The 23,146-nt window shown below is 46.0% G+C and overlaps 1 protein-coding gene across 1 annotated transcript in view; it reads right to left on the minus strand.

Moving 5' to 3' along the window:
- Positions 1-22,934, minus strand: part of LOC137346278 (zinc-binding protein A33-like) — a 49,901-nt gene extending 26,967 nt beyond the window's left edge. Inside the window, exons 1-6 of the mRNA XM_068009745.1 lie at positions 22,499-22,934; positions 11,016-11,111; positions 10,704-10,937; positions 5,935-5,957; positions 5,697-5,842; positions 4,863-5,050 (exon numbers count right to left, since the gene is read on the minus strand). Coding sequence (XP_067865846.1) covers positions 4,863-5,050; positions 5,697-5,842; positions 5,935-5,957; positions 10,704-10,937; positions 11,016-11,111; positions 22,499-22,912 — 1,101 coding nt within the window. The 5' untranslated portion in view covers positions 22,913-22,934. The remainder of the gene's footprint in view (positions 1-4,862; positions 5,051-5,696; positions 5,843-5,934; positions 5,958-10,703; positions 10,938-11,015; positions 11,112-22,498) is intronic.
- Positions 22,935-23,146: the final 212 nt, after the last annotated feature.

Raw genomic sequence — 23,146 nt, forward strand, 5'->3', positions numbered from 1 at the left:
CGTTATGTGCAGGATCTTCAGCTGGTCTGCAGTAACATTATGTGCAGGTTCTTCAGCTGGTCTGCAGTCAGGTTATGTGCAGGATCTTCAGCTGGTCTGCAGTCAGATTAAGTGCAGGATTTTCAGCTGGTCTGCAGTCAGGTTATGTGCAGGATTTTCAGCTGGTCTGCAGTCAGGTTAAGTGCAGGATCTTCAGCTGGTCTGCAGTCAGATTATGTGCAAGATCTTCAGCTGGTCTGCAGTCAGGTTATGTGCAGAATCTTCAGCTGGTCTGCAGTCAGGTTAAGTGCAGGATCTTCAGCTAGTCTGCAGTCAGGTTATGTGCAGGATCTTCAGCTGGTCTGCAGTCAGATTAAGTGCAGGATTTTCAGCTGGTCTGCAGTCAGGTTATGTGCAGGATCTTCAGCTGGTCTGCAGTCAGATTAAGTGCAGGATCTTCAGCTGGTCTGCAGTCAGGTTATGTGCAGGATCTTCAGCTGGTCTGCAGTCAGGTTATGTGCAGGATCTTCAGCTGGTCTGCAGTCAGGTTATGTGCAGGATCTTCAGCTGGTCTGCAGTCAGATTAAGTGCAGAATCTTCAGCTGGTCTGCAGTCAGGTTAAGTGCAGGATCTTCAGCTGGTCTGCAGTCAGGTTATGTGCAGGATCTTCAGCTGGTCTGCAGTCAGGTTATGTGCAGGCTCTTCAGCTGGTCTGCAGTCAGGTTAAGTGCAGGATCTTCAGCTGGTCTGCAGTCAGGTTATGTGCAGGATCTTCAGCTGGTCTGCAGTCAGATTAAGTGCAGGATCTTCAGCTGGTCTGCAGTCAGGTTATGTGCAGGATCTTCAGCTGGTCTGCAGTCAGGTTATGTGCAGGCTCTTCAGCTGGTCTGCAGTCAGGTTAAGTGCAGGATCTTCAGCTGGTCTGCAGTCAGGTTATGTGCAGGATCTTCAGCTGGTCTGCAGTCAGATTAAGTGCAGGATCTTCAGCTGGTCTGCAGTCAGGTTATGTGCAGGCTCTTCAGCTGGTCTGCAATCAGGTTATGTGCAGGCTCTTCAGCTGGTCTGCAATCAGGTTAAGTGCAGGATCTTCAGCTGGTCTGCAGTCAGGTTATGTGCAGGATCTTCAGCTGGTCTGCAATCAGGTTAAGTGCAGGATCTTCAGCTGGTCTGCAGTCAGATTATGTGCAGGATCTTCAGCTGGTCTGCAGTCAGATTAAGTGCAGGATCTTCAGCTGGTCTGCAGTCAGGTTCAGTGCAGGATCTTCAGCTGGTCTGCAGTCAGATTAAGTGCAGGATCTTCAGCTGGTCTGCAGTCAGGTTAAGTGCAGGATTTTCAGCTGGTCTGCAGTCAGATTAAGTGCAGGATTTTCAGCTGGTCTGCAGTCAGATTAAGTGCAGGATCTTCAGCTGGTCTGCAGTCAGGTTATGTGCAGGATCTTCAGCTGGTCTGCAGTCAGGTTATGTGCAGGATTTTCAGCTGGTCTGCAGTCAGATTAAGTGCAGGATCTTCAGCTGGTCTGCAGTCAGGTTCAGTGCAGGATCTTCAGCTGGTCTGCAGTCAGGTTAAGTGCAGGATTTTCAGCTGGTCTGCAGTCAGATTAAGTGCAGGATCTTCAGCTGGTCTGCAGTCAGATTAAGTGCAGGATCTTCAGCTGGTCTGCAGTCAGGTTATGTGCAGGATCTTCAGCTGGTCTGCAGTCAGGTTAAGTGCAGGATCTTCAGCTGGTCTGCAGTCAGATTAAGTGCAGGATCTTCAGCTGGTCTGCAGTCAGGTTAAGTGCAGGATCTTCAGCTGGTCTGCAGTCAGATTAAGTGCAGGATCTTCAGCTGGTCTGCAGTCAGGTTATGTGCAGGATTTTCAGCTGGTCTGCAGTCAGATTAAGTGCAGGATCTTCAGCTGGTCTGCAGTCAGGTTATGTGCAGGATCTTCAGCTGGTCTGCAGTCAGGTTATGTGCAGGATTTTCAGCTGGTCTGCAGTCAGATTAAGTGCAGGATCTTCAGCTGGTCTGCAGTCAGATTAAGTGCAGGATCTTCAGCTGGTCTGCAGTCAGGTTATGTGCAGGATCTTCAGCTGGTCTGCAGTCAGGTTATGTGCAGGATTTTCAGCTGGTCTGCAGTCAGGTTATGTGCAGGATTTTCAGCTGGTCTGCAGTCAGATTAAGTGCAGGATCTTCAGCTGGTCTGCAGTCAGGTTAAGTGCAGGATCTTCAGCTGGTCTGCAGTCAGGTTCAGTGCAGGATCTTCAGCTGGTCTGCAGTCAGGTTATGTGCAGGATTTTCAGCTGGTCTGCAGTCAGATTAAGTGCAGGATCTTCAGCTGGTCTGCAGTCAGATTAAGTGCAGGATCTTCAGCTGGTCTGCAGTCAGATTAAGTGCAGGATTTTCAGCTGGTCTGCAGTCAGGTTATGTGCAGGATCTTCAGCTGGTCTGCAGTCAGATTAAGTGCAGGATTTTCAGCTGGTCTGCAGTCAGGTTATGTGCAGGATCTTCAGCTGGTCTGCAGTCAGGTTAAGTGCAGGATCTTCAGCTGGTCTGCAGTCAGGTTATGTGCAGGATCTTCAGCTGGTCTGCAGTCAGGTTATGTGCAGGCTCTTCAGCTGGTCTGCAGTCAGGTTAAGTGCAGGATTTTCAGCTGGTCTGCAGTCAGGTTATGTGCAGGCTCTTCAGCTGGTCTGCAGTCAGGTTATGTGCAGGATCTTCAGCTGGTCTGCAGTCAGGTTAAGTGCAGGATTTTCAGCTGGTCTGCAGTCAGGTTAAGTGCAGGATCTTCAGCTGGTCTGCAGTCAGGTTATGTGCAGGATCTTCAGCTGGTCTGCAGTCAGGTTAAGTGCAGGATCTTCAGCTGGTCTGCAGTCAGGTTATGTGCAGGATCTTCAGCTGGTCTGCAGTCAGGTTATGTGCAGGATCTTCAGCTGGTCTGCAGTCAGATTAAGTGCAGGATCTTCAGCTGGTCTGCAGTCAGGTTATGTGCAGGATCTTCAGCTGGTATGCAGTCAGGTTAAGTGCAGGATTTTCAGCTGGTCTGCAGTCAGGTTAAGTGCAAGATCTTCAGCTGGTCTGCAGTCAGGTTATGTGCAGGATTTTCAGCTGGTCTGCAGTCAGATTAAGTGCAGGATCTTCAGCTGGTCTGCAGTCAGATTAAGTGCAGGATCTTCAGCTGGTCTGCAGTCAGGTTATGTGCAGGATTTTCAGCTGGTCTGCAGTCAGATTAAGTGCAGGATCTTCAGCTGGTCTGCAGTCAGGTTATGTGCAGGATTTTCAGCTGGTCTGCAGTCAGATTAAGTGCAGGATCTTCAGCTGGTCTGCAGTCAGGTTCAGTGCAGGATCTTCAGCTGGTCTGCAGTCAGGTTATGTGCAGGATTTTCAGCTGGTCTGCAGTCAGATTAAGTGCAGGATCTTCAGCTGGTCTGCAGTCAGATTAAGTGCAGGATCTTCAGCTGGTCTGCAGTCAGATTAAGTGCAGGATCTTCAGCTGGTCTGCAGTCAGGTTATGTGCAGGATCTTCAGCTGGTCTGCAGTCAGGTTATGTGCAGGATCTTCAGCTGGTCTGCAGTCAGGTTATGTGCAGGCTCTTCAGCTGGTCTGCAGTCAGGTTAAGTGCAGGATTTTCAGCTGGTCTGCAGTCAGGTTATGTGCAGGCTCTTCAGCTGGTCTGCAGTCAGGTTATGTGCAGGATCTTCAGCTGGTCTGCAGTCAGGTTAAGTGCAGGATTTTCAGCTGGTCTGCAGTCAGGTTAAGTGCAGGATCTTCAGCTGGTCTGCAGTCAGGTTATGTGCAGGATCTTCAGCTGGTCTGCAGTCAGATTAAGTGCAGGATCTTCAGCTGGTCTGCAGTCAGGTTAAGTGCAGGATTTTCAGCTGGTCTGCAGTCAGGTTATGTGCAGGATCTTCAGCTGGTCTGCAGTCAGGTTATGTGCAGGATTTTCAGCTGGTCTGCAGTCAGGTTAAGTGCAGGATTTTCAGCTGGTCTGCAGTCAGGTTATGTGCAGGATCTTCAGCTGGTCTGCAGTCAGGTTAAGTGCAGGATTTTCAGCTGGTCTGCAGTCAGGTTATGTGCAGGATCTTCAGCTGGTCTGCAGTCAGGTTATGTGCAGGATCTTCAGCTGAGTATATGTATTTTTACTGTGTGTGAACAGTGCTGTGTGACTCCAGGATCACATTGCTCCAGTTTCCTGACAGCAAACAGCATTCCTGGATTCACAAAGAGCAGCAGGGCCTCTCCCGGTGGAATGACCAGGACTGAAGAGTTGCAGATTGGATAGCTGGTGTAAGCGAGCAGGAGCTCACATTGGGGACCTCTTTAATTTGCACAGTAACACACGTCCCAGTTTGTGATCACAGCCCCAGAGCTCAGAGCCAGGAACATGTACAGTTCACCAGCCCAACACTCTCAACCCTATCATTTATTGCCAAGACCCTTTCCCAGTGCTGTTTCCTGCTGTGTCTCCAAGTTCGTGTGTGATATTTGCAATATTCACTCAGCAGTGGACATATTCTTTCTGTACTCTGACACATCAGTTTGGGAATCTACAGTTCAAAATGCCGCAGTTTAAGAGGAGCAGCATTTTTACCCTTAAAATATGATCCAGGATAGAAAAAAGGAAAGAGTTTCTCAGTGAATGTGTCAGTGAAAGTGTACAGAATGGACAGATCATCAGCGTTGTAAAAGGTCACCTCTCCTCCCTCATAGTCCAGGTAAACTCCGATGGTCCTGGGGTTCACACGTGGAGTCAGTAGGATGTGTCTGGTTTCAGTGACTGCATAGACACATTCATTTCTCAGCCACACAGTCCAGTAACCATGATTAGGCCCCAGCTTTATCGTTCCCTTCCTGCTAACTGACTCTCTGGCCACACCCAATGCCCACTCAGTCTTGTTCCCGACCTTGACCTCCCAGTAGTGTTTCCCTGATGTGAATCCTTGTGATCCCAGGATACATGGAGCCCCATCAAATCTCTCCGGGCTATCAGGGAGCTGTAATGCAGTGTCACTGTGTCTCACATTAGTGCAGTTGTTAGACAGGATGAGATAACAACTCGCTGTGTTTGGGTCCAGGGTCAGTGAGGCTGGGACTGGGGAATAAAAATAACATCATGTAAAATATTTTAAACAGAGGAAACTGAATTGAAACAGGTTACTTACTATCTGATGTCTTTACTACTGGACTTGGCAATCAGCTCATATACGTAAATATCAGTAAATATTACAGACTGAGTACAGTGTACAGTTAGATATATTCCCAGACTCCAGTGTGCACAGTGAACAGATATTACAAACTGGGTACAATGTACAGTTAGATAATACTCTAGACTCCAGTATATAGAAAACAGATGTTACAGACTAGGTACAGTGCACAGTTAGATTTAACTAGACCCCAATATATACAGTGAACAGATGATACAGGATCTCAGTCTGATCATTGTCCAGTTGTCCTGGGTAAGAAAGGAACACAATCAACTCGGTGTCCCAGTCTGATCACTGTCCAGTGAGTCCTACTGAAAAGTGTGTGTGTCTGAAAATGAAATAAGATGATGTTCTGATGCCCTCGTGCTTGAATCACTCAATCTACGGTCTCACATAAAGAATGGCCCCTTGAGTGAGGTCCCTGATGGTGCTGTTCCCCTCTGATCTGTACCCAGTAACTGGCAGTACCTTCAGGAGAGGGGGAAGAGGGCAGGAAACGACAGAAAGTGGACACAAAGCTGTGGAGTTTCTTACCTGGAGAGATGATCTGTTTCATTTCTTTCCACACTGCGTAGAGTAATGGGCCTCGAAATCCTGCGTATTTCATCCTTGGAAACACCAGTCTCTCTTCATTTTCACCTCTCTCTGCTCCTTCATCTTCCTCACCTTTGTCCAGGTACCTGTTTCAATGGGATTGGTTTAATCATTCACTACAGGATGCAAACTGTGATCACAGTGTCAGACCGTGTGTGAATTTGAATTAGATGCTCACCTTTCTCTCAATCGTTTCAGCTCCTGCAAGACAGAGAATCAGAAACATGTTAATAAATATACAGTGCTGTTCAGAATGTGTTTTAATGATGTTATAAACTGTTGTTTTAATAAAATGTGAATGGATCTGTGTGGAGTTTTCACTGACGGGTACCAGTGCTGTGATAGCATGTCAGTTACCCCTGGAGTACACTCGACAGTATTTCCTTTGCTGCTGAAGATTTTGGAGGTTCACTGATCAGTTCCTTTTATTTCTAGTCTCTATTTTCCCAGTAACTCAGAGCCTGTCTCAGGTCTGTTTCCCTGAGCTGAGGACGGTGATGTTATTCCTGACCTCCGAATCCCTCAATAGGGAGATAACAGTTTATTCACCAGCTCCTGGGCACTTCCAGACAGCTCTGGGGAAACATGCACCTGTGTATCAGACAAGAACAGGCTTATTGTGATGCCCACACAGTCAAACAGCCTCCTACTCACTGTTTGCATGGGTATCACACATGGGACTGAACCCCAACATGTCACTGCTCTCAGGACTAGTACACATGGGACTGAACCCCAGTATGTCACTGCTCTCAGGACTGATACACATGGGACTGAACCCCAATATGTCACTGCTCTCAGGACTAGTACACATGGGACTGAACCCCAATATGTCATTGCTCTCAGGACTAGTACACATGGGACTGAACCCCAATATGTCACCGCTCTCAGGACGAGTACACATGGGACTGAACCCCAACATGTCACTGCTCTCAGGACTAGTACACATGGGACTGAACCCCAATATGTCACTGCTCTCAGGCCTAGTACACATGGGACTGAACCCCAATATGTCAATGCTCTCAGGACTGATACACATGGGACTGAACCCCAATATGTCACTGCTCTCAGGACCAGTACACATGGGACTGAACGCCAACATGTTACTGCTCTCAGGACTAGTACACATGGGACTGAACCCCAATATGTCACCGCTCTCAGGACCGATACACATGGGACTGAACCCCAATATGTCACTGCTCTCAGGACTAGTACACATGGGACTGAACCCCAATATGTCACTGCTCTCAGGACTAGTACACATGGGACTGAACCCCAATATGTCACCGCTCTCAGGACTAGTACACATGGGGCTGAACCACAACAGGTCACTGCTCTCAGGACTAGTACACATGGGACTGAACCCCAATATGTCACTGCTCTCAGCACTAGTACACATGGGACTGAACCCCAATATGTCACTGCTCTCAGGACTGATACACATGGGACTGAATCCCAATATGTCACTGCTCTCAGGACTAGTACACATGGGACTGAACCCCAATATGTCACTGCTCTCAGGACTAGTACACATGGGACTGAACCCCAATATGTCACTGCTCTCAGGACGAGTACACATGGGACTGAACCCCAACATGTCACTGCTCTCAGGACTAGTACACATGGGACTGAACCCCAATATGTCACTGCTCTCAGGACGAGTACACATGGGACTGAACCCCAACATGTCACTGCTCTCAGGACTAGTACACATGGGACTGAACCCCAATATGTCACTGCTCTCAGGACTAGTACACATGGGACTGAACGCCAACATGTCACTGCTTTCAGGACTAGTACACATGGGACTGAACCCCAATATGTCACTGCTTTCAGGACTAGTACACATGGGACTGAACCCCAATATGTCACTGCTCTCAGGACTGATACACATGGGACTGAACCCCAATATGTCACTGCTCTCAGGACTAGTACACATGGGACTGCACCCCAATATGTCACTGCTCTCAGGACTAGTACACATGGGACTGAACCCCAATATGTCACTGCTCTCAGGACTAGTACACATGGGACTGAACCCCAATATGTCACTGCTCTCAGGACTGATAAACATGGGACTGAACCCCAATATATCACTGCTCTCAGGACTAGTACACATGGGACTGAACCCCAATATGTCACTACTCTCAGCACTAGTACACATGGGACTGAACCCCAATATGTCAATGCTCTCAGGACTAGTACACATGGGACTGAACCCCAATATGTCACTGCTCTCAGGACTGATACACATGGGACTGCACCCCAATATGTCAATGCTCTCAGGACTAGTACACATGGGACTGAACCCCAATATGTCAATGCTCTCAGGACTGATACACATGGGACTGCACCCCAATATGTCACTGCTCTCAGGACTAGTACACATGGGACTGAACCCCAATATGTCAATGCTCTCAGGACTGATACACATGGGACTGCACCCCAATATGTCAATGCTCTCAGGACTGATACACATGGGACTGCACCCCAATATGTCACTGCTCTCAGGACTGATACACATGGGACTGCACCCCAATATGTCACTGCTCTCAGGACTAGTACACATGGGACTGAACCCCAATATGTCAATGCTCTCAGGACTGATACACATGGGACTGCACCCCAATATGTCACTGCTCTCAGGACTGATACACATGGGACTGCACCCCAATATGTCACTGCTCTCAGGACTAGTACACATGGGACTGAACCCCAATATGTCAATGCTCTCAGGACTGATACACATGGGACTGCACCCCAATATGTCACTGCTCTCAGGACTGATACACATGGGACTGCACCCCAATATGTCACTGCTCTCAGGACTAGTACACATGGGACTGAACGCCAACATGTCACTGCTCTCAGGACTAGTACACATGGGACTGAACCCCAACATGTCACTGCTCTCAGGACTGATACACATGGGACTGCACCCCAACATGTCACTGCTCTCAGGACTAGTACACATGGGACTGAACCCCAATATGTCACTGCTCTCAGGACTAGTACACATGGGACTGAACCCCAATATGTCACTACTCTCAGCACTAGTACACATGGGACTGAACCCCAATATGTCAATGCTCTCAGGACTAGTACACATGGGACTGAACCCCAATATGTCACTGCTCTCAGGACTGATACACATGGGACTGCACCCCAATATGTCACTGCTCTCAGGACTAGTACACATGGGACTGAACCCCAATATGTCACTGCTCTCAGGACTAGTACACATGGGACTGAACCCCAATATGTCACTGCTCTCAGGACTGATACACATGGGACTGCACCCCAATATGTCACTGCTCTCAGGACTAGTACACATGGGACTGAACCCCAATATGTCAATGCTCTCAGGACTGATACACATGGGACTGCACCCCAATATGTCACTGCTCTCAGGACTGATACACATGGGACTGCACCCCAATATGTCACTGCTCTCAGGACTAGTACACATGGGACTGAACCCCAATATGTCAATGCTCTCAGGACTGATACACATGGGACTGCACCCCAATATGTCACTGCTCTCAGGACTGATACACATGGGACTGCACCCCAATATGTCACTGCTCTCAGGACTAGTACACATGGGACTGAACGCCAACATGTCACTGCTCTCAGGACTAGTACACATGGGACTGAACCCCAACATGTCACTGCTCTCAGGACTGATACACATGGGACTGCACCCCAACATGTCACTGCTCTCAGGACTGATATGACCCTGCTATCCAGTGGCTCATTCCATGTATTCCTCACTGTTGTAAGAGATAAACTTCCTAATATCAGTCCTAAAATTACATTTCCAAGATTCACTTGTCCAACAATTAAAGTTGGATTCTGATTTTCCTTCTCCATCCTGTTTACTCTCCCTTCTACCTCAATAAAACCACCTCTCTGACACCTCAGGGTTTATTTTGACATTGGGTGATTATGTAACATGGGTGATATTGGCTCGGCCTCCCGTAAACACTTCTCTCCATTTCTGTTTCTATTGAGGTTAAATTGGGAGATGTGTTCACTGGGTAACTGAGCTGATATCACACGGTTTACTCTCTCAATATTCCCTCCTCCTTTGCAAAGTGAAGCATTTCTCTCCAGTCTTTCCTTGTGGCTGAGAATGCTGACACTCGGAATTAGCCTCACCGCTCTGCTCTGCACTGCCTCACTCCAGAGTTACTGGAACTAAACACACTATTATCTTGAATTACATAGAGTCTACAGCACAGCAACAGCCCTTCGGCCCAACGGGTTGAGGCTGATGTCTGTGCTCCACACAAACCTCCTCTCACTCCTCTTCATCTAACTTCATCAATATAACATTTTCTTTTCTCACTCATGTGTTTATCCAGCTTCCCTTTAAATGTATCTACATTATTTGCCTCAACTCCAAATGTGGTTTAATCCAGGTTCTGCACAGGTTTAAATGTGTGTGTGTGTCCATTGACAGGAAAGGAAAATTCGGCAGAATGTAAAACCAGCTGCTGATACACTATCGCCCATTTTGTGCTGCCTCCCCAGAGGAATTTCTACCCTTCTGTCTGTGGAACCACCTGTTAATGATCTTCCACCTTACAGTTTGTCTTGGTTGGGTCTGGTTTCCTCCCAAACCTCTCCCCATGTATTTAACTTGATTTCTGATTACTGCCTCAATGTTCCTCAGAAATCTCTTTGTCCTTCCTTAGTTTAGGTGCAGCCCAGCTCTTTCCCACACCTTTACTGGACTTTTTACTCTGGTTCCAGTTATACTGCAGCCAGTTTGAGGAGCTGACTGTGTGGGATAGCCTCCTTGACACTGAGAACTCAATCCTGATGGATACCTCTTTGTCCTCAGTTATACTGCACATTGCATTGTTGTGATGTGGTTTGAGCCCTATTATTAAATGCTGTTTACACTCACACCTACAGCTTGGGGATTGGATTGTAACGGGTCACCTTGAGAAAAGAGATACTGTCTTGCTGATCGATGTCTACACAAAGCTTCAATATGTTCTCCTCAAGTGATGCCAATTCCTCTTCAATTCTTTTCAGGTTCTTCTCCATTGGTCGCAGATCTTCCTCCTTTTGCCTCCTCAGCTCTTCGATTAAATTTTTCTCCTTATCGTCAAGATATCGATGAATTTTGGCAAATTGTGCAGAGATGTCTTGTTCCAGGGATGCTGTGAGTTCCTAAGATGGTGAGAGATCATTTAAGCAGTGGGTTGTTAAAGGGTCACAGTGTTTAAAGGTAACAAGAGTAATACTCACACTCAGTTCTGAAATCCTCCTCTCCTGCTGCTCTTTTAATTCACTTTTACTTTTCTTTTCATCCTCCATGGAATCCAAGGACAATTTCAGCTGGTCCTAGAAATGGAATCAGATCTCACTGTAATCCATTGCAATGTCTGGTATTGTATTCACAAACTGTGGAGACAGGTGTTCAGGGAATGTTACATGTGACACTAGTGTGTACCCCTTTCTTTACAAAGGCAAATTGAAAAGTATTCAATTAGACCAGGTACAGCTTCAAAGCAACTACTGGTTTATTTTATAGAAAATATAGAAATGTGTTTGATAGATAGGTGCAGGGAAGATGTTTCCACTTTTCAGGAAAGCAAAATTAGGAAATTATGAGTGCAGTAACATCATGGTTATGTTACTGGATGAGTAATCCAGAGGCCTGGACGAAAGGTGCAGAGATGTGAGTTTAAATCCCATCATGGCAGCTGGGGAATTTAAATTCAGTTAAATACATCTGGAATAAAAAAAACTCTATCAGTAATGGTGACCAAGAAACATAAGAACATAAGAAATCGGAGCAGAAGGAGACTATATGGCTCCTCAAGGTGCTCCACTCTTTATTAAGCTCATGGCCACTATCTCTCCCTACCCCCATTTCCCTTAATTAGAGACAGACATCGAGCAATCTCATCCTTAAAGATACTCAACGACTGAGTTTCCACAACCCTCTGGGGTAGAGAATTCCAAATATTCACAACCCTCTGAGTGAAGACATTTCTCCTCATCTCAATCTGAAATGTCCATCCCCTTATCCTGAGACTATGCCCTCTAGTTCTAGACTCTCCAGCCAGGAGAAACAACCTCTCAGCATCTATCCTGTCCAGCACTCTCAGCTGTTTGCTGATGATTGCACAATGTTCAGCACCATTCGCGACAACTCAGATACTGAGGCAGTCCGTGTCCATATGCAGTGAGACCTGGACAACATTCAGGCTTGGGATGATAAGTGGCAAGTTATATTCATGCCACACGAGTGCCAGGCTGTGATCACCTCCAACAAGAGAGAATCCAACCATCTCTCCTTGACATTCAATGGCAATACCATCAGTGAATCCCCCATTATCAACAGCCTGGGGGTTACCATTGATCAGAAACTGAACTGGAGTAGCTATATAAATAACATAGCTACAAGAGCAGGCTAGAGGCTAGGAATCCTGTGGCTAGTAACTCACCTCCTGACTCCCCAAAGCCTGTCCAGCATCTACAAGGCACAAGTTATGTGTGATGGAATATTTTCCACTTGCCTGGATGAGTGCAGCGCCAACAATACTCAAGAAGATCGATACCATCCAGGATAAAGCAGCCCGCTTGATTGGCACCCTATCCACCACCTTCAACATTCACTCCCACCACCATCGACACAGAGTGACAGCAGTGTGTACCATCTACAAGATGCCCTGCAACAACTCGCCAAGCTCCTTCAACAGCACCTTCCAAATCCGCGACCTCTACCACCGAGAAGGACAAGGGCAGCAGTTGCATGGGAACATCACCATCTCCAAGCCACACACCATCCTGACTTGGAATATTATCACCGTTCCTTCACTATCGCTGGGTCAAAATCCTGGAACTCCCTCCCTAATAGTACCTACCCCACATGGACTGCAGTGGTTCAAGAAGGCAGCTCACCACCAGCTTCTCAAGGGCAATTAGGGATGAGCAACAAATGCTAGCCTAGCCAGCAAAAGCCAAGAATAAAAGAAAAGAATCTTTTGGTTTCAACATGTTCACCTCTCATTCTTCTAAACTCCAGAGACTATAGGCCTATTCTACTCTATCTTTCCTCATAAGACTAATCAACCTTCCTTGCACTCCCTCTATGGCAAGTATGTCCTTCCTTAGGTACAGAGACTAAAATTGTGCACATACTCCAGAGTGTGGGCTCATGAAAGCTCTAGAATTGTGCCAAGATTTCCTTATTCTTGTAATTGAACCCCCTTACAATAAAGGCCTTTCTAATTGCTTGCTGTACCTGCATTTCAATTTGTTTTGTTTCATGTACATCAACACTGAACTCCCTCTGAACACCAAGATTTAATAGACTTTCAACATTTAAATAATAATCAAGTTTTTTTCTTCCTATCGAAGTGAATAACCTCATCTTTCCCTACATTATACTTCATCTGCCACCTTCTTTCCCACTCACCTAACCTGAGTTTATTCCTTTACAGACGCAACTTATTGAATACCTTTTGAAAATCCAAATATACTACATCCACTGGTACTCTGCTAGTTGCATCTTGAAAAAACTCTTAACAGATTTGCCAAACATGATTTTCTTTTATAACACCATGTTGACTCTGCCTAGTTATATTATGATTTTCTAAGTGCCATTACCATTTCTGTAGTAATGGATTCCAGTATTTCCCTGATAACTGATATCAGACTATTTGACCTGTAGTTTCATTTTCTCTCTACCCCCTTTCTTGGAAAGCAGTGTTATATTAGCAACCTTCCAATCCACTCAGACCGTTCCCGAAGCCAGGGGATATTGGAAGATCACAACCATTGCATCTCTGTAACTGTCTCTTTTAGAACACTAGGTTATCAGCTGTCAGGTCCAAGGGATTTGTTGGCTTTCAGCTCCATTAATTTCTCCAGTACCTTTTGTACTAATATTAATTATTTTAAATTCCTCACTCTCATTAGTCCTTTGATTCCCCACTAGTTCTGGTATTTTTTGTGTCTTCCACAGACACACATTGTTTAATGTTTCTGCCATTTCCTTATTCCCTATTATAATTTTTCTTGACTCAAACTCTAAGGGGCCCACATTTATTTTTGCTACTCTCTTCCTTTTTACATATTTACAGAAGCTCTTACAATCTCTTTTTACATTTCCTGCTATTTTACTCATTCTGCTTTCTGCACCTTCATTTCTTTTGGTCATGCTTACTGGTATCTAAAACTCTCTCAATCCTCAGGGCTTATTAGACTTCTGGACAATATTATCTTATTCTTAAACTCTTTCGTTAGCCACAGATGGATCATTTTTCCTGTGGAGTTTCTTATTTCTCAATGGAATGTAGATTCATTGAGAGTTATGAAATATTTCTTTAAATATTTGCCATTGCTCATCTCTCGTCATACCTTTTAATCTAATTTTCCAATCTACCTTAGCGAATGCAACCCTTATACCTGTGTACTTGGCTTTAATTAATTTCAATATTCTAGTTTCAGACTTAGGTACGTCACTCTCAAGCACAAGTGAAATTCTATCATATTATGATCACGTTTTCCAGAGGATGCCTTACTATGAGGTTACTAATTAACCCTGTCTCATTACAAAAAAAAGATCTAAAATAGACTTTTCCCTGGTTGTTTCCACAAAACTGATATTACAGTTTGATCCCATTACAGAACCTGGCTGATATTCATTCCATTCAAATCAATTGGAAATGAAAATCGAGGTTGTTTCTATAACAGGTGGCTGATCTGTAGTGCCAGGTTCATGTTCAGGGGCACTGAGTGGGAAGTTGGAAATCTACTGCAGAGACAGCTAGGTCAAAACAGCAACAACTTGCATTTATTTTCACTTTGAATGTTGTAAAACATCCTAAAGAGCTCCACAGGAGTAATTATCCCACAAAATGTGATACTGAGCTACATAAGGAGGTAATAGAGCAGGTGACCAAAAGTTTGACCAAAGAGGTAGGTTTTCAGGAGTGTCTTCAAGGAGAAGAGAGAGGTTGTGAGGCTAGAGAGGTTTCGGGAGATTTCCCAGAGTTTAGGGCCTGGGCAGCTGACGGTTCAGCTGCCAATGCTGAAGGGATGAAAATTTGGGATGGACAAGAGGCTAGATTGGAGGAACAAAGAGATTTCGGATGGTTATGGGGCTGGAGGAGGTTGTAGATAGGGAGGGGCAATACTATGGAGGGATTTGAACAGGAGGATAAGAATTTTAAATTGAAGGTATTGCCAGACCTGGTAATGAGGTCAATGGAGTGAGTGTGTTCCTATTTCCTGTCAGTGTAGGGTTATAGGCTGTGCCCCATCTATAATGAACGATACTTCAGTTAAAGCCACATTACACTGCAGTAATAGTATGAAAAACAGTCGTAATGCAGGAAACTTCCTTAAAGCTACATTACACTACAGCTGCATTGCCAATCCTCCAGGATTATTCTGGAATCTCCAGGAATTGAAGATTAATCTCCAGGAAGCAAAACAAAAAGTACTGGAAATACTCAGCAGGTCTGGCAGCATCTGTGGAGAGAGAAGCAAAGTTAATATTTCAAGTCAGTGACCTTTCATCAGAGCTGGCAAAGGTCAGAAATGTAATAGGTTATAAGCAAATAAAATGGGGGTGGGGCAAAATAAAACAAAAGGGAAGGTGTTCACAGAGTATAACTGAAAAGGAGGTCGAGGAACAGCACCACATTTACCAATTAGCCACAATACAGTCTACCAGACTGAGTTCAATAATTTCAGAGCATAACTACCCTCCATGTTTTTATTTTTAGTTTGACTTTTTTTAAAATTTCATTTTATTTCAGTTTGTTTCATAATTTTTTTTACCATGTGCCTGCCCACTGTTTTTTTCATATTTGTGCTTTTGGCACGGGCTTTCATTATTCTGTCATTTACCACCCTCTCTGCACTAATGCTTTGTCTTTCACCACACTATTAACACACTCTTTGCCTTTGCCCTATGACTTCCTTGTCAGTTATTCTCAGGACATGGGGTCACAATCAACACCTTCCCTTTTGCTACACCCCCACTTTATTTGCTTAAAACCTATTACATTTCTAACCTTTGCCAGTTCTGTTGAAAGGTCACTCTCTCCACAGATGCTGCCAGATCTGCTATTTCCAGCACTTTTTGTTTTTATTTCAGATTTCCATTTTGCTTTTATTAATCTCCAGGACTTTGCTGCAAGTAAAATGGGACAAAGAAAATTCCAGGGACAATAAAAAAAATTTCTTCGCCGACATTTTTACAAAGACTGCATTTGCTGACAACGCTACCACTAGGTGGCGCTGCAGTAGCATATGTGCAAATGCAGCCTGTGCCACGAAAATGTCACAGTCTGCGACGTGGGCAGCTGCCAGGACTAAAGATGGCGCTGCTCAAATAATCACACGAAGGCAACCTAAACACATGGCAACATACAATGGCAGGAGAGAGCGAGCGGGCGGGCTGGGTGTTGGGGGAGCAAGCGGGGGGAGGAGGAGAGCGCACCCGCAGCCACCACCAAGTTCTTCGGCCGCACTGTCCGTCACCCCCCACCCCCCACCCCCCCACTCTCTGCACCCGTTACGCGATGACATAATGTGCGCATGCGCCAACCAGTCCAGGCAATTCAGAACGCAGTAGGTTGGTGCAGTCTGATGACATCACTGCATGCTGCGTTTTGGATAATCACTTTGTTTTGCAAATGTGTTCGATGGGGAAAAAAGCTGTTTGACTGATGGTCAGAATCATCCAATCAGGTAATAAGAGCCAGATTACTTTCCAATTGGCTAGGAAGACAGGGCTTGGAAGGATGGACATGTGGAGCGACCAATGGCAGGAGCCCGGGGGCGGGGTTGTTACAGTGAGAGGTAGAACATAGAACATAGAACATAGAACAGTACAGCACAGTACAGGCCCTTCGGCCCACGATGTTGTGCCGAACCTTTAACCTACTCTAAGATCAAACTAACTACCTACCCTTCATTCTACGATCATCCATGAGCCTATCCAAGAGTCGCTTAAATGTCTCTAATGTATCTGCTTCTTCTACCACCGCTGGCAGCGCATTCCACGCACCCACCACTCTCTGTGTAAAGAAACTACCTCTGACATAGCCCCGAAATCTTCCTCCAATCACCTTAAAATTATGCCCCCTGGTGATAGCCCTTTCCACCCTGGGAAAACGTATCTGGCTATCCACTTTTTCTATCGATGCCTCTCATCATCTTGTACCCCTCTATCAAGTCATCTCCCATCCTTCTTCGCTCCAATGAGAAAAGCCCTAGCTCCCTCAATCTTTCTTCATAAGACATGCCCTCCAGTCCAGGCAGCATCCTGGTAAATCTGCTCTGCACCCTCTCTAAAGCTTCCACATCCTTCCTACAATGAGGCGACCAGAACTGAACACAATGTTCCAGGTGTGGTCGAACCAGGGCCATATAGAGCTGCAACATAACCTCGCAGCTCTTAAACTCAATCCCCCTGTTAATAAAAGCCAACACACCATACGCCTTCTTAACAACCCTATCAACTTGGGTGGCAACTTTGAGCGATCTATGGACATGGGCCCCAAGATCCTCCACACTACCAAGAATCCTGTCTTTAAGCCTATAATCTGCATTCAAATTCGACCTTCCAAGATGAATCACTTCACACTTTTCCAGGTTCCACTCCATCTGCCACGTCCCAGCCCAGCTCTACATCCTGTCAATGTCCCGTCGCAAACGACAACAGCCTTCCACACTATCCACAACTCCAGCAACCTTCGTGTCATCGGCAAACTTGCTAACCCAGCCTTCCACTTTCACATCCAAGTCATGTATAAAAATCACCAAGAGCAGAGGTCCCAGAACAGATCCTTGTGGAACACCACTGGTCACCGAGCTCCATGCTGAATAGTTTCCATCTACTACCACCCTCTGACTTCTATGGGCCAGCCAATTTTGTATCCAGACAGCCAACTTTCCCTGAATCCCATGCCTCATAACTTTCTGAATGAGCCTACCATGTGGAACCTTATCAAACTCCTTGCTAAAATCCATAAACACAACATCCACTGCTCTTCCTTCATCAATGTGTTTCGTCACATCTTCAGAGAATTCAGTAAGGCTTGTGAGGCATGATCTGCCCTTTACAAAGCCATGCTGACTGTCTCTAATCAAAGGTTATTGCGGAAAATAAAAGCTCATGGTGTCGGAGGTAACATACTGGCATAGTCTCTCTGTCTCTCTCCCTGACCACACATTTCCTCTCTCCAGCTCCACTGGTGCTGTGGAAGTTTGGATCCATAAAGTGGTGTGAGCTGCACTGCTGGTACCATCCAGCACATTGTACAGGACACCCAGGCTGGCCGGGGTGCTCGCGTGGCTGTAACATGCGTGTGTCTGTAGTGTAAGGAAGGGACTGAATATGGTGTAAATCAGCCATTCTGGCAGCTTTGACGTACGTCTTTGAAACTTCGACTGTGTATGTCCACTGACCGCCTGTGTTAGTCTCTCTCAGCTGAACATACATTAAGAAGCACGAGGAGCCCCTTCTATTTTTATTTAAAAGGACGAGGCATCCAACTTACACTTGAGGGGCTTTTGACTTGCTTCTGCTATTGTAAAGTTAGTGGAGGTGCAGTGGATTGTTTTCTGGAGGCTGTATTGTGAGCTGCAGCAGACATTCAGTGAGGACAGAGGATTTGGTGACCCAACTCTGGACGAGGTCTCGGGACTGTATTTACAGTGTCTCTGGGTCTGTAACATGACCAAGAAATGGAGCGGAAGCTGCAGAAAGGGGAAGCACTTTAAAGAGGGCGGAGGAGGGAGCTCTGCCCTACCAACCCTAGGCTTTCCAATAGCAAAACTAGCAGTGGTCCTAATACCGAGCCCTGGGGAACACCACTGTATACTCCCATCGAGTCCGAACAACAATCTTTCACAACATCTCTCTGTTTACTGTTCATTAGCCAATGTTATATCCACACTGTCACTGTCCCTTTAATCCATCGGGTTCAGTTTTCCCAACCTGTCTATTGAATGTCTCTTGATCAAACACCTTTTGAAAGTCCATATATATAACCTCAATCACACCACCTGCATCAACCCTCTCCATTGTTTCATGAAAGAACTCCACCAAGTTTACCTCAGCACCACCTCTCTCCACTCCTCCACTGTTGTTAAATTATCAGACTGCTTATCCGACATCCAGTACTGGATGAGAAGAACTTTCCTCCAATTAAATGTTGGTAAAATTGAAGTCATTGTTTTCACTCCGCACTCCAGCTCTGTTCCCCTGCTATTGATCCCACCCTGGTAACAGTCTGAGATTCAGACAGACTGTTTACAACTTTGGTGTCACATTTAATCACATAATGAGCTTCTAACATAATACTCACGCAATCATTACAATCGCCTATCTCCACCTCAGTAACAGAGCCTGACTTCACCCCTGTCTCAGCCCGTCTGCTGCTGAAATTCATTCATGCCTTCATTACCCCTAGACATGACCATTCCTGTTCACTCCTGTCTGGTCTACCGCATGCTACTCTCTGTAAACATAAGGTCCCCCCAGAACTCTGCTGCCCATGTCCTAACTCGCACCAAGGCTTGTTCATATATCACTGACTGACATTGACTCATGATCAGGCAATGTCTTTATTTAAATTTTTCACCTTGATTTCCCTCCATGACCTCGCCCCCGGCCTGTATCTGTAATATCCTCCAACCGCACAACCCTTCAATATATCTGAACTCCTCTAATTCATGACTCTTCTACCTCCCTGTTATTAACTGTTCCACCTTTGTTGGCCACACCTTCAGTTGCCTAGGCCCCGAGCACTGCAATACCCTCCTTACACCCCTCCATCTCTCCACCATGCTTACCTTCTTTAATGTACCCATTGAAACCTACTTTTTTGACCACGCTTTTGGTCCTCTGACCTAATATTTCCTTGTATGTCTCGGTGTCATATTTTAGATCATAGATCATAGAAAATACAGCACAGAACAGGCCCTTCGGCCCACGATGTTGTGCCGATCCTTTGTCCTCTGTCAAGGACAATTTAATCTATACCCCATCATTCTCCTTTATCCATATACCTATCTAAAAGCCGTTTGAAAGTCCCTAAAGTTTCTGACTCAACAACTTCCCCAGGCAAGGCATTCCATGCCCCGACCACTCTCTGGGTAAAGAACCTTCCCCTGACATCCCCCTTATATCTCCCACCCTTCACCTTAAATTTATGACCCCTTGTAACGCTTTGCTCCACCCGGGGAAAAAGTTTCTGACTGTCTACCCTATCTATTCCCCTGATCATCTTATAAACCTCTATCATGTCACCCCTCATCCTTCTCCGTTCTAATGAGAAGAGGCCTAGAATGTTCAGCCTTTCCTCGTAAGACTTATTCTCCATTCCAGGCAACATCCTGGTAAATCTCCTCTGCACCCTCTCCAAGGCTTCCACATCCTTCCTAAAATGAGGCGACCAGAACTGCACACAGTACTCCAAATGAGGCCTTACCAAGGTCCTGTACAGCTGCATCATCACCTCACGGCTCTTAAATTCAATCCCTCTGCTAATGAACGCTAACACCCCATATGCCTTCTTCACAGCCCTATCCACTTGAGTTGCAACTTTCAACGATCTATGCACATAGACCCCAAGGTCTCTCTGCTCCTCCACATGCCCAAGAACCCTACTGTTAACCCAGTATTTTGCATTCGTGTTTGTCCTTCCAAAATGGACGACCTCACACTTTTCAGGGTTAAACTCCATCTGCCACTTTTCAGCCCAGCACTGCAACCTATCCAAGTCCCTTTGCAGACGACAATAGCCCTCCTCGGTATCCACAACTCCACCAACCTTTGTATCATCTGCAAATTTACTGACCCACCCTTCGACTTCCTCATCCAAGTCGTTAATAAAAATCACAAACAGGAGAGGACCCAGAACTGATCCCTGTGGCACGCCACTGGTAACTGGGCTCCAGGCTGAGTATTTACCATCTAAGACCACTCTCTGCCTTCTATCAGTTAGCCAATTCTTAATCCAACTGGCCACATTCCCCACTATCCCATGCCTCCTGACTTTCTCCATAAGTCTACCATGGGGGACCTTATCAAATGCCTTACTAAAATCCATGTACACCACATCCACTGGTTTACCCTCATCCACTTGCTTGGTCACCTGCTCAAAGAATTCAATCAGGCTTGTGAGGCAAGACCTACCCCTCACAAAACCGTGCTGACTGTCCCGAATCAAGCAGTGTCTTTCCAGATGCTCAGAAATCCTATCCCTCAGCACCTTTTCCATCAACTTGCCTACCACCGAAGTAAGACTAACTGGCCTGTAATTCCCAGGGTTGTTCCTATTCCCTTTCTTGAACAGGGGCACAACATTTGCCACCCTCCAATCACCTGGTACCACCCCCGTCAACAGAGAAGATGAAAAGATCATTGCCAGCGGCTCTGCAATTTCATCCCTTGCTTCCCATAACATCCTTGGATATACCCCGTCAGGCCCGGGAGACTTCTCTATCTTCAAGTTATTCAAAAACCCCAACACATCTTCCCTCCTAACGAGCACTTCCTCGAGCTTACCAGTCTGTTTCACACCGTCCTCTTCAGTAATACACCCCTTCTCATTCGTAAATACCGAAGAGAAGTACTCATTCAAAACCTCACTTATCTCTTCCGGCTCAACACACAGTCTCCCGCTATTGTCCTTGACCGGACCTACGGTCACCCTAGTCATCCTCATATTTCTGACATACGCGTAAAAGGCCTTGGGGTTTTCTTTTATCCTACCCGCCAAGCATTTTTCATGCCCTCTCTTAGCTCTCCTAATCCCTTTCTTCAGATCCTTCCTGGCCATCTTGTATCCCTCCAGAGCTATGCCTGTGCCCTTTTTCCTCAACCTTATATACGCATCCTTCTTCTTCCTAACAAGACTCTCAACCTCTCTTGTCAACCACGGTTCCCTCACATGACCATCCCTTCCCTGTCTGACAGGGACATGCTTATCAATGGCCCCTACTATCTGCTCCTTGAAAAAGTTCCACATTTCGACCGTGCCCTTCCCTGCCAGCATATGCTCCCAACTTATGCTCCTCAGTTCCTGCCTGACAGCATCATATCTACCCTTCCCCCAATTGTAAACCTTGCCCTGTTGCACATACCTATCCCTCTCCATTACCACAGTGAATGCTACAGAATTGTGATCACTATCTCCAAAGTGCTCGCCCACCAACAGCTCTATCACTTGCCCTGGTTCATTACCTAGTACCAAATCCAATATTGCCTCCCCTCTGGTCGGGCAGTCTACATACTGAGTCAGAAAAGCTTCCTGGACATACTGCACAAACACTACCCCATCCAAACTATTCGATCTAAAGAGTTGCCAATCAATATTTGGGAAGTTGAAATCCCCCATAATTACTACCCTGTGACTTCTGCTCCTTTCCAAAATCTGTTTAACCTCCAGGGATACATCCAAAACAGAGTTGGTTACCCTGACTACAGCAGTCGGGCGAACACAAATTGGAACGGAGGAAAATGTTGCTTGAATCGGTATTAAGCTCGTGTGAGTGTAAATATCTGCTGCAATACAATAGTTCACACACTATTAACAGATCATCTCTCAGATTGCTCACTGTCACAATGTCAGTACTGAGCTGAAAGTGAGCAAACAGGAGGACTGAGCAAAATTTGTTCATTAATTTCAAACAGCACTCATAACATCCCAATAAATACTGTGAACAATGGAGACAGTAACTCTGTGTCCCCTTACCTTGTACTTTTGAACCGCCACCTGTAGAGACAGAAACTTGTGAGTTGAATGTGCGGGAGAGTCGACACAACTGGCACAGACCAGAGTCTCATCCTCCTCACAGAACAACAGCAGCTTCTCATCGTGTTCCTCACAGTGAAACCGAGCCTCCTCCGGATTCAGGTTCAGCTCCAGCTGCCGAGCTGACTCGGAGAGATTGGCCAACACCCTGTTACTGGTGTAGTTTCTCCTGAGGAAAACTGTCTGACATTCCGGGCAGCACACAGCCTGACGCTGCTTTCCCCAACACTTCTGGATACAGGATTTACAGAAGTTGTGCTCACAGTCCAGTCTCACCGGCTCCACAAACAGGGAAAGGCAGATGGGGCAGGTTAAATCTTTCGTCAGGGTTAAAATGGGTTTACTGACGGCCATCTCAATTGCTGCTCCTTATGCAGTCACTCACTTTACTTTCAGTTTCATTTCCTCCAGTTTATTATAAAACTCACTTCTTCATCTCTTAGAGGGACATTGTGTTCAGACAAAATTATCTGGCAAATCATTATTTCTTTGAATGTCGAACATATCAAACACAAAGGCATCGATATTCTTGGAACTGACGGTCGTGGTTTAAAGATGCCAATCTGGGGAGGGGGCAGGAATTTGAAC

The sequence above is a fragment of the Heterodontus francisci genome, chromosome 29 (assembly GCF_036365525.1).
Source record: "Heterodontus francisci isolate sHetFra1 chromosome 29, sHetFra1.hap1, whole genome shotgun sequence".
NCBI lineage: Eukaryota > Metazoa > Chordata > Chondrichthyes > Heterodontiformes > Heterodontidae > Heterodontus > Heterodontus francisci.